At 31.6% G+C, this 16,959-nt stretch overlaps 1 protein-coding gene across 1 annotated transcript in view; it reads left to right on the forward strand.

Annotated features, from left to right (window-relative positions):
- Nucleotides 1–16,959, forward strand: part of LOC127704195 (uncharacterized) — a 112,680-nt gene that overhangs the window by 41,124 nt on the left and 54,597 nt on the right. Inside the window, exons 6-16 of the mRNA XM_052208131.1 lie at nt 90–233; nt 1,419–1,541; nt 4,581–4,835; nt 5,502–5,625; nt 6,239–6,473; nt 7,989–8,147; nt 10,173–10,536; nt 12,290–12,584; nt 13,322–13,445; nt 14,248–14,472; nt 16,126–16,335. Coding sequence (XP_052064091.1) covers nt 90–233; nt 1,419–1,541; nt 4,581–4,835; nt 5,502–5,625; nt 6,239–6,473; nt 7,989–8,147; nt 10,173–10,536; nt 12,290–12,584; nt 13,322–13,445; nt 14,248–14,472; nt 16,126–16,335 — 2,258 coding nt within the window. The remainder of the gene's footprint in view (nt 1–89; nt 234–1,418; nt 1,542–4,580; nt 4,836–5,501; nt 5,626–6,238; nt 6,474–7,988; nt 8,148–10,172; nt 10,537–12,289; nt 12,585–13,321; nt 13,446–14,247; nt 14,473–16,125; nt 16,336–16,959) is intronic.

The following is a 16,959-nucleotide window of genomic DNA, read 5'->3' on the forward strand; positions in this document are numbered from 1 at the left end:
AAAATGTAGTATGAAGTAATGGGGAGAAAAAGATGAGAATTATTTTCCTATTTGAATATATACATTAGAGAGTAAATGATATTTTGTAGTTTGTGGTGAAATAACTAAGTGTAACCACAGAACTTGCACAACATTAAGTGATACAGTATGTAAGTGGTGTGATGGAGATATTGATAGAAGACAGTACTACAGGACATACACACATGAAATCAGTAATGGCACTCAATGTGACAGTAAGGAATTATATAGTTTATTACTGTAAGAAAGTCATACAAAAATTGAAAAGATGTGGTATATCACTGTAAATTCAGAAATGATATGTGCATTTATTATTGCAATTTCAACATGACAGGCCAAAAATGTGAAAATAATAATTGTGATTACAGGAAAAGCTGCATACAGATATATGTGTCAGATTTCAGTTCTTTTTCTTGCTGACTCACCACTTCTCATTATTTGCAATAATATCTGAATGTACACTATCCACTAGAGACAAAAGGACATAGATGTAAGCAATTATAAGTCACAGTATGTCCTTAAGAAATTCATAGTTTGATAACATCAAATCAAAATACAGTTAAATCCTTACTTGCAGCTGTATTTAGCAATACTGTGCATGAAGAGTTGCCATTGTCAACAGTTGCAAATGTCGTTTTATTGGTAACGTGGAGCTGAGATGGTATAACAGATAATAAAATCCCCAATCATGACAGTAGCAACTCTTGAAACACAGTACTGTTTTTCCTATTCTAATAACAATTTACTACATTTATACCGAAACTTTGCTTGCAATTGTTAATTGTTGCCAATGGCTCTGACCATGAACTGTGGAATTGACAGCAGAACTAACCAAAGAAAAGTTGTGTTACCAATCATATAACATTAAAACCATTATACTATCATTTGAATGGAAAATAATAGAATGAATAAAAAACATTTATGATGACAAAGACACCCAATGCAAGTTTTGTAACAGTAGGGTAAAGAGTTTTAAGTCTGATCAAAATTTTATGACATTTGTTTAAATGAAATTGATTCAGATGTATATTTTCTCATGTTTATATATTATTTGTTTGATGCATAAACTATTTGCCGCTGGAAGTGTAGCAACCAACAAACAATCAATTTATTTATTTGCTGTATAAATTTGTTTTTGTTTTTACTGTGACACGTACAGGACCTAAATTGTTGCATATAGCGTGTTTTTACTTATTTTTTTTATAAAAGATGAAAAAATTGCTATCAAAATAAAAAAAATTTTTTTCATTTTTGTGTTATCCTATCCCATCTCAATTTTCATAGTTATCAAAACATCACAAAAATTACTGAATTTACAGTAATTATAACCAGTTGTGTGTGGTACAAATAACATATCATCTCAATTTTTTATTTTAATAATTTTTATATCAACTTTTCAGAGGTGTGTTCCTGGGCAGTCGATAGTACCTATTGTTATCCTGGTGTGTGTGGTACAGGAACCAATGATCTAGCTACAGAATGTGTATGTGCTGATAACTTTGGTGGTGATAATTGTGAAAACAGTAAGTTTTAGTAGAATACATTCAGTATTTAAGTAAACACATTTTTGTAGTTTGAGTAAACACAAATTTGGTGTTTGAGTAGACACATATTTTAGTGTTTGAGTAGACACAATTTTGGTGTTTGAGTAGATACATCTTTTGGTGTTTGAGTAGACACATATTTTGGTGTTTGAGTAGACACATATTTTGGTGATTGAGTAGACACAAATTTGGTGTTTGAGTAGATGCAATTTTGGTGTTTGAATAGACACATATTTTGGTTCTTGAGTAGACATAATTTTGGTGTTTGAGTAGACACAATTTTGGTGTTTGAGTAGACACACATTTTGGTGTTTGAATAGACACATATTTTGGTTCCTGAGTAGACACAATTTTGGTGTTTGAGTAGACACATGTTTTGGTGTTTGAGTAGACACAAATTTGGTTCTTGAGTAGACACATGTTTTGGTGTTTGAGTAGACACATATTTTTGTTTTTGAGGAGACACATATTTTGCCTTTTGTATTGATACATATTATAATTATTGGACCCGATACACATTATGTGTTACAAAACTAAGTGATTAATCTTATATAGATGCTCAGCTAAATTTTTTACCTCGAAGATAATCAAGTGATTTTATAAAAACAAATTCAATTGTTATAATTCAAGATAATTGTACTTGGTCAAAAAAAATATTTGCTTGCACATATTTTGTTGTTTTTAGGTTCATGAGTAAAATCATGAGTTTGTTTTATGGATGACCTACTTTTGTTGATAGTAGAGAGTCCTTTCATTATTTTGAAGGAAGGGGTGTGGCATTCATTTAAACTATTTTGTTCAATTCAAAGAAATTGTAGGATTGTTATAGTCTTTGTGTTTCATGTGAAGCAGTATCTGCTTACCTCTGGAGTACCTGAGATCACCCCCAGTTTTTGGTGTGGTTTGTATTGCTCTTGTCTTTAGTTTTCTATGTTGTTTTTTTTTGGTGGAAGAAGACTTCAAGTCTTCTGAAAGCCTTTACTGCCGGCTGTAAAATCATTGAACCGTCACCAGGACGTATGCCGTATCCCTTTCTGTGCTTTACAATTTCATAACAACTTCCGTGCCATATCTTGACACCAATGTTTACACATGATCTAAGCATCTGCATCATTTAATTTATTAGTTAGGCTTGAAAAACGATCACTATCGTTAGTGTTATAATTTCTCATGTTTTTATGTATTAATATCAACCCTTTTATTTATGTAAATTATTAGATTTCATCTCATCTTACATGAACGTTATTTGTTAACTTGTAACCGGATGTCTTTAAAGTAGAGTTTGTAGTACGCATGCGTGAATTTGGTATCGGGTCGGTTCGCCCTGATTACATGTTAACCCTTGGTCCATTCGCCCTGAGTTCGTCCCCATAGAGTACGTTCACCCTGGGTTACTTCTCCTTACTTTTATCGTGGGTCATGATAATAATTCTCACTGATTGTTGTAATAATTGTCTTTGGTAGATTAATAATTGGAATTATCGGAATAAAACAACTGGATTATTCGGGTCAATTTAAACCACGTTGGTTACGTATCTGCGCATGTGCACAAATGGGAAATTTAATTGTGCATCAGAGAGTTTCAAAATAATGATAAACAGAATTGTCATATATTCATACAATCCATCTTGAGTTAAAGTCAAGTATATACGTGGACAGTACGACTTCAAATCAATGATGCTTGAAAAAATACACGGATATAGTTGTTCTGTCTGCGTTCAGATCTTTAATGCAATCAATTAAGTCATATTCCAGTTTTAGACAACATGTGTTTTTTAAAACTAAAGTTATAATATCTTAAGTATGTTATTGTGATAATAAAGAGTCAAGCGCACACGTGAATCTGCTAGTGTTTTACACATCAAACGATGCACCGTCTGTTGACAGAAATATCAATTTACAAACTAATGTCTGTTGACAGATTCCATTTCGAAAGTACGTAGTTTTCATGTTGGTCATTGTTGGAATGTCCCCAATGATTGCCTTTATTGCCTTAATACGTTTCAAAGTTTTAGAAGTGATAAAAAATGGGATTTAACAACTGATTAGTCCAGCTCTTTACCGTTATTCGTCATTAAGGTACACACAAAAATGACACATTATCGAGGCTTGAGTATGGAACCAGTAATTCGTTTTATTTTCATGAAAAATTTCAGAAAAGGACTGTGTGACTCCTGACGGAAAATGCCTTTCCTACCTACCCTCATACTTTTGTGTAAAAATATTAGATGAAAAACAAATATGATATATGGGTCAAGCACTTTAAATGAACGGGTATGAAATGCTAAAAGAGTCAAGCGCACACGTGCTTCTGTCAACTGACGGTGCATCGTTTGATGTGTGAAACATCAGCAGATTCACGTGATCGTTTGACTCTAAATTATCGCAATAACATAGCTAGGTCAACACCTGACATGATCGGTCAATCCTTGGCCAGACACATATCTGCATTGGATATATTTAGAATTTTTCAATATATGTTTATTTAATTTAAGCAAACTTGACTAAAATCTTTTTTTTTTTTTACGTTAACTATCTGCCTTTGACAGAAAACTTTCAAGTGAAACCAAATCAATTACTGTTATAATTGCTTGGCGAAATTGCATTGCATCAAGTTGACCATGCTGAGACGAATGTATGGAATTTAGTTATAGAAAATTTACTTTGAATAAACAGTATTTGCAGATTTTTATCCTAAGTATAGTGAGTTTTGGTTGAGTTATGAGTATTATTATTTTTGGAAGAAAAAAATACGTCGAAAGCAATAATGGGACAAAGCAGGCTGGGATGGTGTAGGCTGCTTTTATGGTAATTCAAGTTACCTTTTATGCATCTTCTTCCACCTCAGAGCAATCAGCTCTTTGATTGTATACTGTTGTTTGTCTTTTGGTCTTTTTCGTTTTTTGCCAGTGCCTTGTCAGTTTATTTTCAACTAATGAGTTTGAATGTCCCTTTGCTATCTTTTGCCTCTCTTTTTATGATATTTATTAAATTTTAACTTCTATTATTTTTTTTCAGTTTTAAATGCACCAAATATAACTTTAAACAGTGCAGTATTTTTTAATGATGATGAAACAAAAACTGCAAAGAATGATCCAAATGAGGCAGGCAGTAATCAGACAATCTGGACAAACGAGGCTGACTTCACGAGAGTAGATTTAGCCTTGACAGCAACATATACGCCACCTACTGATACAAGGGATGCTGACCATTATGTTACTGATTTTAAAGTAGGATTAGCTGATATGAGATATACTCTAGGTTTATTTAAAGGTAAAGAATTTGATTTTCCTTCATCAACCTATATGCAACCGCCTCAGTTGTCTAGTAGGGTTGTTGCCTCAAGTATTAGAGGTCTTTGGTAGATCAATGGCTAGGTCAAACCAATGCCTTGTAAGTTGATATTTTCAGCTTCTCTGCTAATCACAAAGATTGGTTGGCTTGGTATCAGAAAAAAATGTCAGAGAAGGGTGACATACTTTCATCTGAACTGCTACATTGTCGACTGCCATATTGAAAATCCTACTCAGTTTGTCATTACGATACAAACCAAAATTCATATTCATATCACATTAACATTTTCTGATCCTGATAGGTAAATTTGCCACTGGACATTAAACATCAATTCCTCTATCCATCCAAGCTTTATTGAGATTTGGAATTTAATAAAATGTATAAATAATAAGTGCAGATAAGGTAGAATTTCTTATAGTAACTGTTTTAATAGGAAAAAACCATCGAGACATGTGTTGTCCAGCCCAAAATACCTTTAATATGTTTCTTTATTGTATTTCAAGAAAGATTTTTTTATGGGACTGGCAAAAAACAACACTTAAAAATAATACTTTTTGAAATGTTCAAATCACAGTTTGAACAGTTATCATGGGCATAGGATGTGTTAGTTATCTTTCTAAAATTTTGTAATTACGTATAATTTAGGAGGAAGTTTCACAGAAAAAGTCACAGAATGTCCAGATGCTAATCGAGATACAGCGCCAAATAATGTTGAATGCAGTGAAACTGTATCCCTGATAGACTGGTTGCCTTTAGAACATAATGTCAGGTATAGTTTCTTACCAAAATGTTAAGGAAAAACTTATGCTGCTTCTACATTGCCTGTAGAATATCACAAGAGAGGAGATGAACATGAGTTAAGTTGAATAGTGTCCTGTGAAATTATACCACATTATTACCGTATTCAGCCAAAAGTTTGGCATTATTTTATATTCAAATTTGTTCTTTCAATACAAAGCATCATTGAAGACAATAACAGGCTATTCTGGCCTCAGATTATGAAATTCTTGAAAATGATTTAGCTTTTTCCCAAATGATCCTCTCTTTTATACCTGTTTCTATAACATGGAAAAAAAAGAATATTTAAAAATAATGTGTTGTTATTATTTATACATGTATTGTATGCTTTGACATCAGCAACAATTCAATTTGAAATAGTGATAAAGTGCATTAATTTTGTCACCAGAATTTTTAAGAAATATAAATAACTAATGTTATTATGAAAATTATGTTTAGGTTCTTAAAATCATTAAAACCATCATGTAGAATAGATTTAATGATGACTTAATGAATATACACTTCTTCATATGTAAGTCACATGTTTTGAAAATTCATTGTTAACAAATGGAAATTATGATATTCTTATACGATTTTTTTCCCAGAATTGTATACACAGTAAGTGCTACCAATGGTGGATATGTGGATGTTGAGAATAGAGGCAGCTTCCCAACAGTTGTGACAACAGACAAAAAGTACTACAATGGCAAAGAAATAACTAGGTCCTTCACATTCCATTGGGATCTAGAATCACCATACCATTGCAGTGATATAGAGGCTACTGGTACCTCTACATGTCCATATCCTGTAGAGCTAGCTACAGATGACATCACTTCTAATGTATGTAATTGCACACAGCCTTAGTTTTTTGTGAATAGTTGTTTTTTTACTTCTGTCTGTTAAAGTTTATTAGAAATATGTTTCATTATTCCATTTCATTGTTTTATTTTATGATCCTATGGATTTATTTACTTTTCGTATGTAACAATGATCATGCATTTAGGAAAAATGATCTTTTTTTATAGATGTAAGCTGATAGAAAGTGAATTTGTGGTCATCCTTTACACGTTATATTCACGAAAAATTAGTACCCAACCAATAAAACTGAATTCACAACTTACATTAGTTACTTAACATGAATTATCTGACATTTGTATAGTCCTACCAGAAAGCATTGTATTTTGAATAGACTAGTCCACTGTCCTTTATCTGTTTGGCTATTTAACAGATTTGATAAATGTATATATATTTGGTATTCAGCCAACTTCTTCCTCTCTTATTTTCAGTTACCTTGGGAAACATGACTAATGAGCTGAAAATATTTGACATAACAATATGTTGTCTTCATAACTGATAGTTTAAAACTGAATTTTATCCGAATGTAATTAATTGCTTTTGTCAGACAAAAAAATGGCCAGTAAAAATGGAACTTTGGCATCATGGAAAGGAAGATGTTGATGAAAAGAACCAGACTGCAGTTGAGATTGAATGAATTCCAGATCTTACAAAATTGAATTTAAAGAATGTGAAATTGTTCTGAAATGTATATTTTGTTGATTCAACAAAATATATTTATGATAGTCACAATTCTTATTGCAGGGCCTTTTATAGCCTGTTATGGAGTATGAGTTTTGCTCATTATTGTACGATGACCTATTGTTGCTATCTTCTACATCATTTGGTCTCTGTTGAAGGGTTGTTTCATTAGCAATCATACCACATCTTATTTTTACCTGCATTGCAAAAGGCATAAGCAGTTCTAATAACCACTTGACTCCATCCTTCCATCTGTCCGTCTGAAAGAAAGAAAACTTTGTTACATGTCTTCTACGAAAGTAATGATTTAATATTTGGTCTGTAGCTTTGTAATGTTGAGTTGTACTGAGAAAGCAATTTTTACATCTGCCATGTATCCACTTCCTGTTTGTCAATAGTTTGAAATTTACAACACTCATTGTACAAGGAAAATTTTCAAAGTTTTCTTGGATCAACTATTTGTGCAATAAATTTTTTTTTGGGGAGGGGTGCACACTAGTTGGTTATACTTTAATGCAAGTTATAAATTCAGATGAAATTAACTTATAATGAATTACAGCTGAATTGATATATTGCATACAGTAAATTCAGAAATTGTTGCAATTTTTTTATGATTGCAAACATTAAGGCAGGATATGTTTCTCAAAAATAAAAACTTGCATATTTGTAAGCAGCATATCCTGAAATCGCAATAAATAATCTCGCATTATGTGTCCATTGTTTAACATGGCGATAATAAATGGATGCAATAATTTCAGAATTTTTAGTCAAGTTTTAAAATTTTGATTAGTTTGACTTATTTATTCATTTTGATTCCAGCCTGAAGTTGTTTTTGTCTTTGGAGGATGGTTAGATGATTTGTCTGGGATTAATGACTTCACGTTCCAAGTATTTGAAGTAAAAACAAAAGACAATATCAAACTGACAGATGGAGAGACAGCTGCTTCTATAGAGGATGAAGTGATCAACAATACAACTGTAAGTCATAAATACAGAAAATATATAGTGTCTTGGCTTCTCAACTCACTAGCAACATTTGTTACTTTGTCATAGAGGCCAAATATGTGTTAATGTTCATATGTTATTATTATTGGTTTAAAATGTTCCTTGCTGTGCTGACATACAGTATTATTAATGCAGTCATTGTCTTTTACTTTACTGTTCATGAAATAACAAATCTTTTAAAACACTATAAGATTCTCTTACCCCTAGTTGAATTTTTCAATTTGAGTTGTAAGGTTGCTGACTCATTGACATTTACTCTACATCTCTTTCTTTGTACAAAATAATGAAAAATCAACAATAAACTTCAAGTTGTGAGTATAGGATGAAATTAATTGGGCATTCTTGAAAGGAAGTGTAGTTCTCAATTTCTTAATAGAGTATACTAGTTTTCAGTGTCATCAATTTATGTGATGTACTGTAAGGGAATATTAATACTTGATCTTGTCTTTTACAAACAATTACAAGGTGCCATTGAAATCTAGGAGTTGATATATTTTTGTCAGTAAAAAATGGAAAGAAAATAATACAACCAAGACCAAAACACATTCAAACTTGAATGCATGCTTTTCACATTACAGCCAATATACAATTGATATATAGTCAGATCTCTTATATTAAACGAAAACCTGTTTAGGCAGGTTATCCTCTTTTTATGCCCCTGCCGTAGCGGAGGGGGCATTAAGTTTTACCCTTGTCCGTCTGTACGTACGTCCGTCCCTACATCAGTATGTCCCAAAATTGGTTTCTGTTCTCTAACTTGAGTTTGCCTCAACCAAATGGTATGAAACTTATACACAATGCTTATTACCACAAAACACAGATCAAGTTTGAATTTTGGTGGCGTCACTTTAACCGTTCTAGAGTTATGTCCCTTTATAAATGGAAAAATTGCAAAATTTTTAGTTTCCGTTCTCTAACTTAAGTTTGCCTCAACCAAATGTTATGAAACTTATACACAATGCTTATTACCACAAAACACAGATCAAGTTTGAATTTGGGTAGCGTCACTGTAACCGTTCTAGTGTTATGCCCCTTTATAAATGGAAAAATTGCAAAATTTTTATTTTCTTCTAAATATCAAGTAATTTTTAAAATTGGAGTTATCTTCCTTTGTCCATGATTATAGTTGAATCAACTTTAACCATTATTGAGTTATGCCCCTTTATAAATCGAAAGATTGCAAAACTTTTAGTTTCCATTCTGTAACTTAAGTTTGCCCCAACCAAATATTATGAAACCTATACGCAATATTCATTACCACAAAACTAAGATCAAGTACAAATTTTTTGTGTCCGTTTTCTATCTTTAGTTTGCCTCAACCAAATGTTATGAAACTTATACACAATGTTTATTACTACATAATACAGATTAAGTACGAAATTTGGTGGCGACACTTTTACCATTCTTGAGCTATCTCCCTTTATAAACATAGAAATTGCTGAATTTTACGTTTTCGTTCTCTAACTTTAGTTTGTCTCAACCAAATGTTATAAAACTTACCGTTCCAGAGTTATGCGTGTTTACAAATAGAAAAATTGCTGAATTTTTAGTTTCTGTTCTCTACTTAAGTTAGTCTCAACCAAATGTTATGAGACTGACACACAATGCTTATTACCACAAAACTCAGATCAAGTTCAAATTTGGGTAGCGTCACTTTTACCGTTCTTTAGTTATGTCCCTTTATAACTATATGATATGCAAGCGGGGGCATCATCTGTGTCCACATGTGGACACTATCCACATTTTTGTCCTTCTGTAATAACATTTTGATAATCAATGGTCACCTCTACTCTAAGGTCAATTTTCTCAGGTCCTGGAGGTTGACCTTTATATTCAATTTTTTACTGTAGTTTTGAAATTTTGAAGCTGTAAGTTCAGAAAATGTGTATTCATTTATTTTGCTACACTATTACCTTACAGAATTTGTTTTTCAAGTGACAAGTTCTGAATAGAATTATATGATTTATTTAATAGTGGTATTTTTTTTTATATATATAGGGTAGATTTAAACTTACAAAACCAGGTGTATACTCTATTCATCTTTCTGCTTTTGACAACACAAACAATGCTGAAAATGTTGGAAACTCCAGAACAGCAAGGACCTTGTTATTTTTTGATGATGAATCAGCTGTTGACATTCAAGATGCTAATCCCATGGAATGTTCCCAAGCTTCTAAAAATAGTTCCTTTAAATGGGTTGTACAGGATACCAGTACAGTAACAATTACATGGACAGATCATTTCATTAATACTCGTCATGAGACAAATAAATGGTTAGCGATAATAGAACCATATACAGCTTCAACTGTGTATGAGGAATTTGATGGAGATAGAACTACAGCAGCTATAGATAATACACAAGGTATATAGTCATTTAGGTTATAGTCATTTCAACTTGCTTAAAAGTAAATAAAAATAATGATATGTTTTATAATACTATGGATTTATTTATTTTCATGGGTTCCAGTTTTCATGGGTTGAGGAAAACTTGCAGTTTCGTGGATATTTAATTTCGTGGTTTTGCCAAAGTCTGCTTACAACCTTATAGAGAATGTGTCATTTGTTGAACATTTAAATTCATGGTTCACCTGTACTCACAAAATCCATGAAAACTGGTATCCAACCAATAATTATAGATACACAGTACAATATTGCTTTTAGAACTTCACTGTTTGACCTGTTTTTTATAGCATTCATTGGGTTAGCTCGTCCAATGAAGTCTTTTTATGCAATGTTAATCAATCATTTGATTTAGGATGTTCGCTCCTCTTGTTTTTGAATTTTTGCCAGATATTCGAAATCGTCTGGTTTTATCCATGTAGTGCCATTATAAATTTTGCCTGCAATCCTCTACATTTCTTTTCATAATTTTATTACATATAGTTTAAAAAGCCATATTTGAAAATCTTTGAAAATATTTTTTTTTGTAGTTTTTGAAAGAAAAAAGGTACCAATGATAAATGGATGAAAAATCTAGAGAGAATCTTTTCCAGCCTAATTTTCAATGGCTTATATCTCTAAAAGAAGGACACGGACCCTTCAATATTTTCTGCTTTTTTAGTTCCTTTATTCTTATGCTTTCAATTTATAACAGTCTTTTAAAAAGCTTGTTATTTTGAAACAGAGTAGCAAACATCCTTAAGCTCAAGTTGTATGGCCAAACTCCTGAATAATTTTTTATGCTGATAGTAAGGTGGGATTTTAATATGTAGACTAAAGACCATTTTATGTTTTGAATCCTGTAATTAGTAAACTATTGTACAAACAATATGAATACCAACAAATTTTTGCTATGTATAATAGTATACAAATAAAATTTCCTGTTACCCTACTTTTATGTTGAGCAAATAATTATTTTAAGATTAATGTTTAAGTCACTTTTTTTCCTTTCTTTTAAGCAGGTGCAAATAATTTTTCATATATTGTATATCTATTGATTTGTCGTGTGATTGTTTTGGACTAAATATACTCCTGTGTCGCCAAACTGTCACGATGAAACAGCATACCAGCCCCTTTTAACCTGGATTTTTGAGCACTTGAATCCATTTGAATGTTGAAGGGGTGAATAAGAGAATCAATTACTGGTCATAATTAAAACAAAAAAGAGAGAGAGAAATGTAAAAAACACCTAGGTTAGTTTATCATCAACGTCTGACTCAAATAAGACTAGACAGGTTAAAAACTGAACCATTGGGAGGCTGAGATTTTATTTGTCTAGTAAGATTGAGGGTGTAAGATCCTTACTTTCTCACTTAAACAACTCTTTTCATGCTATTTACTAATGCATTTTTTTTTATCCATTTCAGTGTTGCATTTGGTTGAGAAAAATAATCAAACCCCAACAAGACTAGGAAATATTAGATTCCTAAGATTAAGATATCCAGGTATCTCTCAGACAGAAACTTATAGTCTTTCTATTAGATGTCTGAGATTTCTCAGTCTTGCTCTGATTTATTGTTGAAATCTTTATATCTAAACATTCCTACATTTTATTTGTTTTAACCCGTACCAAGCTTAATGGTAAATAATAAAGTTTTCATAATTGGAAGGACGTAATAAAGCAAAAAAATGATAGAGCAGAAAATATAAATGTTCAATTTTTGTTACATTTTCAGGGATTGTGCAATTTGAAGTTGGATATGATGTTTTTTCTCCAAACCTTAGTGATTCTCAGAATTTGACTATTATGCCTGATATACATGTACAATCTGAGGTCCTGAATGTAGTTTGGAATGACGGAGACAAACTGATAATGACAGTAAAAGCAACAGATTTGATTGGTAGCTCTAACAATGACACTATCATTATGTATAGAGATACCACACCCCCTTTTATAGATGATCTATGGTTGACAAGAGGAGATCGGTTAAATGTTTCTGTACATTATTTAAAAGAACTAACTGAAATGACGTAAGTGTGTAAGGTATAAAAACCAAACAAGTAGAAAAAATCATTATGGGTGTAATTTTCCTACCAATTTGATCATTTGCTTATATTGTTGTCTGCAAATGTTGTAAGTTGTGCAATACAAAGTATGTAAGCGAAGCTTTAAATTTTGAATTGAATATATTCTTGTTGCTTATACTTGTTGTATTAAATCTACAACTGTAAACTTGATGAAATATTTTCAATAATTTTGATTCTAAATTTTACTTATATTCTCAACTAGAGATGTGAAGAATTAAACTATATCATTAAGTAAAGTTCAAATATTACTAAATCTTTTGACAACTAAAGCAAAGTCACATTGGAATTGACATTTTAGTCCATTAGTGTTTAAATTGCTTTGACTATGACATCTATAAAAAAAAATATATATGTTTATAAAAAAACAAAACGAAACGCATTTCAAACTTAAAAGTTGATAAATAAGACGAAAAAGACGTAGACAAATTTCACTTGCTGCTTCTCTATCCATATTCTTGTTCAATGAACAGATAAACATGGAAACAATAAAAATAGGATTTTTTGATGTGATGTTATGTTGAGTTTGGGCAAGATAACAAAATGCTGTCAAAAACATCTATGGTCCAATTCATACTAAACTGTTCAATTACAAAACCTGCCTAAATTAAATTAAGTGAAACCAATTTAGAAAAGCCACTTTTAAAGTGATAACTTTTTTCAATGATTTATACACATTTTAGGATTGAATGGATAGCCTATGATTACCACAGCGGTGTAGACTCTCTGTACTGGAGGATCTTTGATAATTATACAGGGACAGATATACTACATGGGCATGAAAATCTAGGAACACAACATGCTGCTGTAAGTATTAATAGTATGTAAAAGTAATAGATATGATCAATAGTATACACCTGCCAAATTTGCTAACTTATGAGGAATTCCCCATATGAGAACTGTTTACCACAACTCTTGAAATCCATTTTATGAACTGAACACCTGAACAAAACATTAAAAGGAGTGAAAGTGGAATTTAAGAATATCCATACTCATTCAAAATCATAGTTTATAAGACCAAAAAATACAGATATGCATTAGGTCCACTTCTGTGGAAAATCCCTATTGAGATTTTGAAAAAAAATTCTGGTATTTTACAGTAATTTCTCTTATGGTTATGGCCTTTTTTGTATTTACCACACAAAGAGATTTTTCTCATATCACACTGAATTGATTGTGATACCAATAAGTGATACTAAAAATGTGTTAATTTGATTGGCATATACGGCAAATTCATTTGTTACGAAATTGGGACATTTCCATTGGCTATTTGTTGGGTCAATGATTTCAAAGGTAACATTTTCCCCTTGGCAATGGAGATTTGTGATTTCTTCAGTCATAATCAAAACACTCACACGTTTCACTCAAAAATTTTCTTTTTTTCAAACATGATTCCATATATTCTGAAGGGTAAATAACTCAAGTTGATATGAAGGGTATCAAATTCTTATTCGTTATGAAACCTATAAATCAATGCTTTGCAATGGTAACGGTCAACAGCCTATTGATGTAAATCTTTACCTCAGTTTGAATACACATCATTCTTAGATTGAATTAAATAATATGTTTTTATTTTCGGACAATTAATTTCTATTGACTGACTTTTCAGGATGAAACTGCATGTCAGACAACTTATGGAACTTACCCAAGGGGAGCTAACTGTTACTGTACAAATTTTGAAGGGTGTTATCACAGACATTTTCAGGTTGTACCAGCTGTTAAAACTAGTGAAGGGCTTTATACAGGAAAAGATGTAGGAGAACATGATATTGACTATTACATTGAAATATCTGTCACAAACCATGCACAACTGGTTACAGTTCTCAGGAAAAAGGTATGTATAAAGATATATAATGAAAACTTCTACATGTTAAGTTCTTGCATATTGTATCCTGCAAATCTTGAAAATTTCATGTATGCTCTTTTGAGGTGCATTTAGGTAAAGACTTGTATAAGTTTTGACAATTCTTTTGAGGTGCATTTAGATAAAGACTTGTAATAGATTTGAACAATTCTTTATGTTTAGTTGATAAAACCTTCTTTCAAGAAGCTGAACACTTTTAAAACTGGTCATTGTTTGTTTTAAGTGTAGATAAAAACAAAATAAAGGAATTTCTGTCATTTAGACTATTTTACAATTTACTTCCTTGTTCGTCAAGTTTTATGATATAATGTAGTGTTGTCAACGGTAAATTGGTTAACCGGTCAACTGTCGTAATGACCAAATAACGAATACCAAAATCATTAACAGGTTATTTGGAACTTTTTCAATTTTGATAGTTTTGGTATAAATGTATATTGAAATCATTAAAAAAAAACAAAAAAAAAACACATTGCTAATGTTTTAACATGATTATCATGGTACTTAATGAGATCAATTATCCAGTACATTTGTGACTTAATTAACAATGAATAACTCCATTTATACCTAAGTTAATTAGCACGAAGACACTTTAATTTGTATATCAGCTTGGAACAAAATTTTAAGGTGACTGAATTGTCTAAGTAGTCGAACTACTGTATCATTAGCCTGTCAGCACTTAAGTTGTGAGTTCGAATGCCGCACGTGGCAGGTGTGCTCGACTCCAATCTTAATTGACTAGGATTGTCAGTTTTCCTACCAAAGGTCTGTGGTTTTCTCCTGGCACTCTGGTTTCCTCCACCAATAAAAACTGACCGCCACGAAATAGCATAATAGTGCTGAAAGTGGCATTAAACACCAATCAATAAATCAAAATTTTAAGTAAACATAATATGTATAAGTGTGTAAAGCTGATCAAATTATGATTTACTTGTTCATTTCATTTTAACTTAAAATGAGTAAATGTAAAATTAAAATTATCCACATTCTAAGCTCTATTATATTTCAAACAAGATGCTGATTCAAAAATTGTGAAATTCATTGTCTATTAACAAGGCATCATATTTAATGTCCCCATTCTGACTAGACCTGGCTGGTAATTCACATGTCACACACAGCCAAAAGGATGCTCACTTTGGCAAACTTAGTGTATACTTGTTGTTCTGATGTTTGCATAATGCCTAGTGGAAAATATTTCATGCATGTTCATAATGAGAACAAATTGACAACTAATACAATAAGGAGGTCCTGTAATAGGGGTCGACCGGCATGGTGGGTTATAAACATGCAAAGAGCTTTACTTTGTCTATAAACAAGGCATCATATTTAATGTCCCCATTCTGACTAGACCTGGCTGGTAATTCACATGTCACACACAGCCAAAAGGATGCTCACTTTGGCAAGTGTTTTACTGCAGGTCGGAAGAAGACCAAGAAATGAGCATATTTCTTCACCCCGAGGGTACATTCTCTTGGAACATTATTTGTCATACCTGTTTAAAGGTTACTCAGTCGAAAGATTATCTGAGTAACTGGTTATAGGTTGCACTAATATGATGTAATATTTACATGAGTATGCTTTATTTTGCAATATTTTGGTCATTCCATCTATGATAAAAAATTGCAGATCACCATAGATATTACACCTCCACATACTGGTATGGTTCATGATGGCATGAGAGGTAGTCCAGAAGGTGATTATCAACAAGGAACCACTCTAACAGCATACTGGGACCAGTTCTTTGACAAAGAAAGTGGTGTATTGTTTTACCAATACATACCAGGAACCAGTTGTGCTGTCAAGGCAGATTTTGATCTAAATCGTACACATGCTGATGTATGTATATTGTCAATACTATGGCAGATCAAGTGCAAACCTATTTTGTTTCCACTTTTGTTTTTTGTGAAAAAACATGAAAAAAATGGATGTTTGATAACAAATTTTATGACCTTGATTGATAAATGTTGGTCAAGAAATATTTTAGAATTGAGAAAAGTTAATTTGATTTAAATCAATAAATTTAAAACAAAAGACTTGAAATGTTCTCTGTCTTGGGCCTTGTTAGTTTGTTTTAAGATTAGCACAGAATATATATTATCATTTCTTATTGGAAAAAATGTCAACCATTTACATTAACAGAGTCTATTACATTTGTTTAAAAATATAATTTGATCGAAAAATGTTGGTTCAGTGGACAAATTCAAGGATGTGGCATGTAAAATCAGGACAGTTTACATGTACATCCACTGTTTCTTTATTTTCATTTTCAATCAATAGTTTTATTTTAACCACACTGTCTTCTTGTGATTTTCGAAAGTATCAACTACTGTAAATTCACAATTTTTTGCCATGTTTTCATAATTACAGAAAATTGTGATTGAATAATTGTTTCTTTAAAATAACAACTTGTATTAAAAATTTAGATATCTTTATTTATATGGAGCATTTTCTGATATTGCA

Source organism: Mytilus californianus, unplaced genomic scaffold (assembly GCF_021869535.1).
Source record: "Mytilus californianus isolate M0D057914Y unplaced genomic scaffold, xbMytCali1.0.p SCAF_6, whole genome shotgun sequence".
Classification (NCBI taxonomy): domain Eukaryota; kingdom Metazoa; phylum Mollusca; class Bivalvia; order Mytilida; family Mytilidae; genus Mytilus; species Mytilus californianus.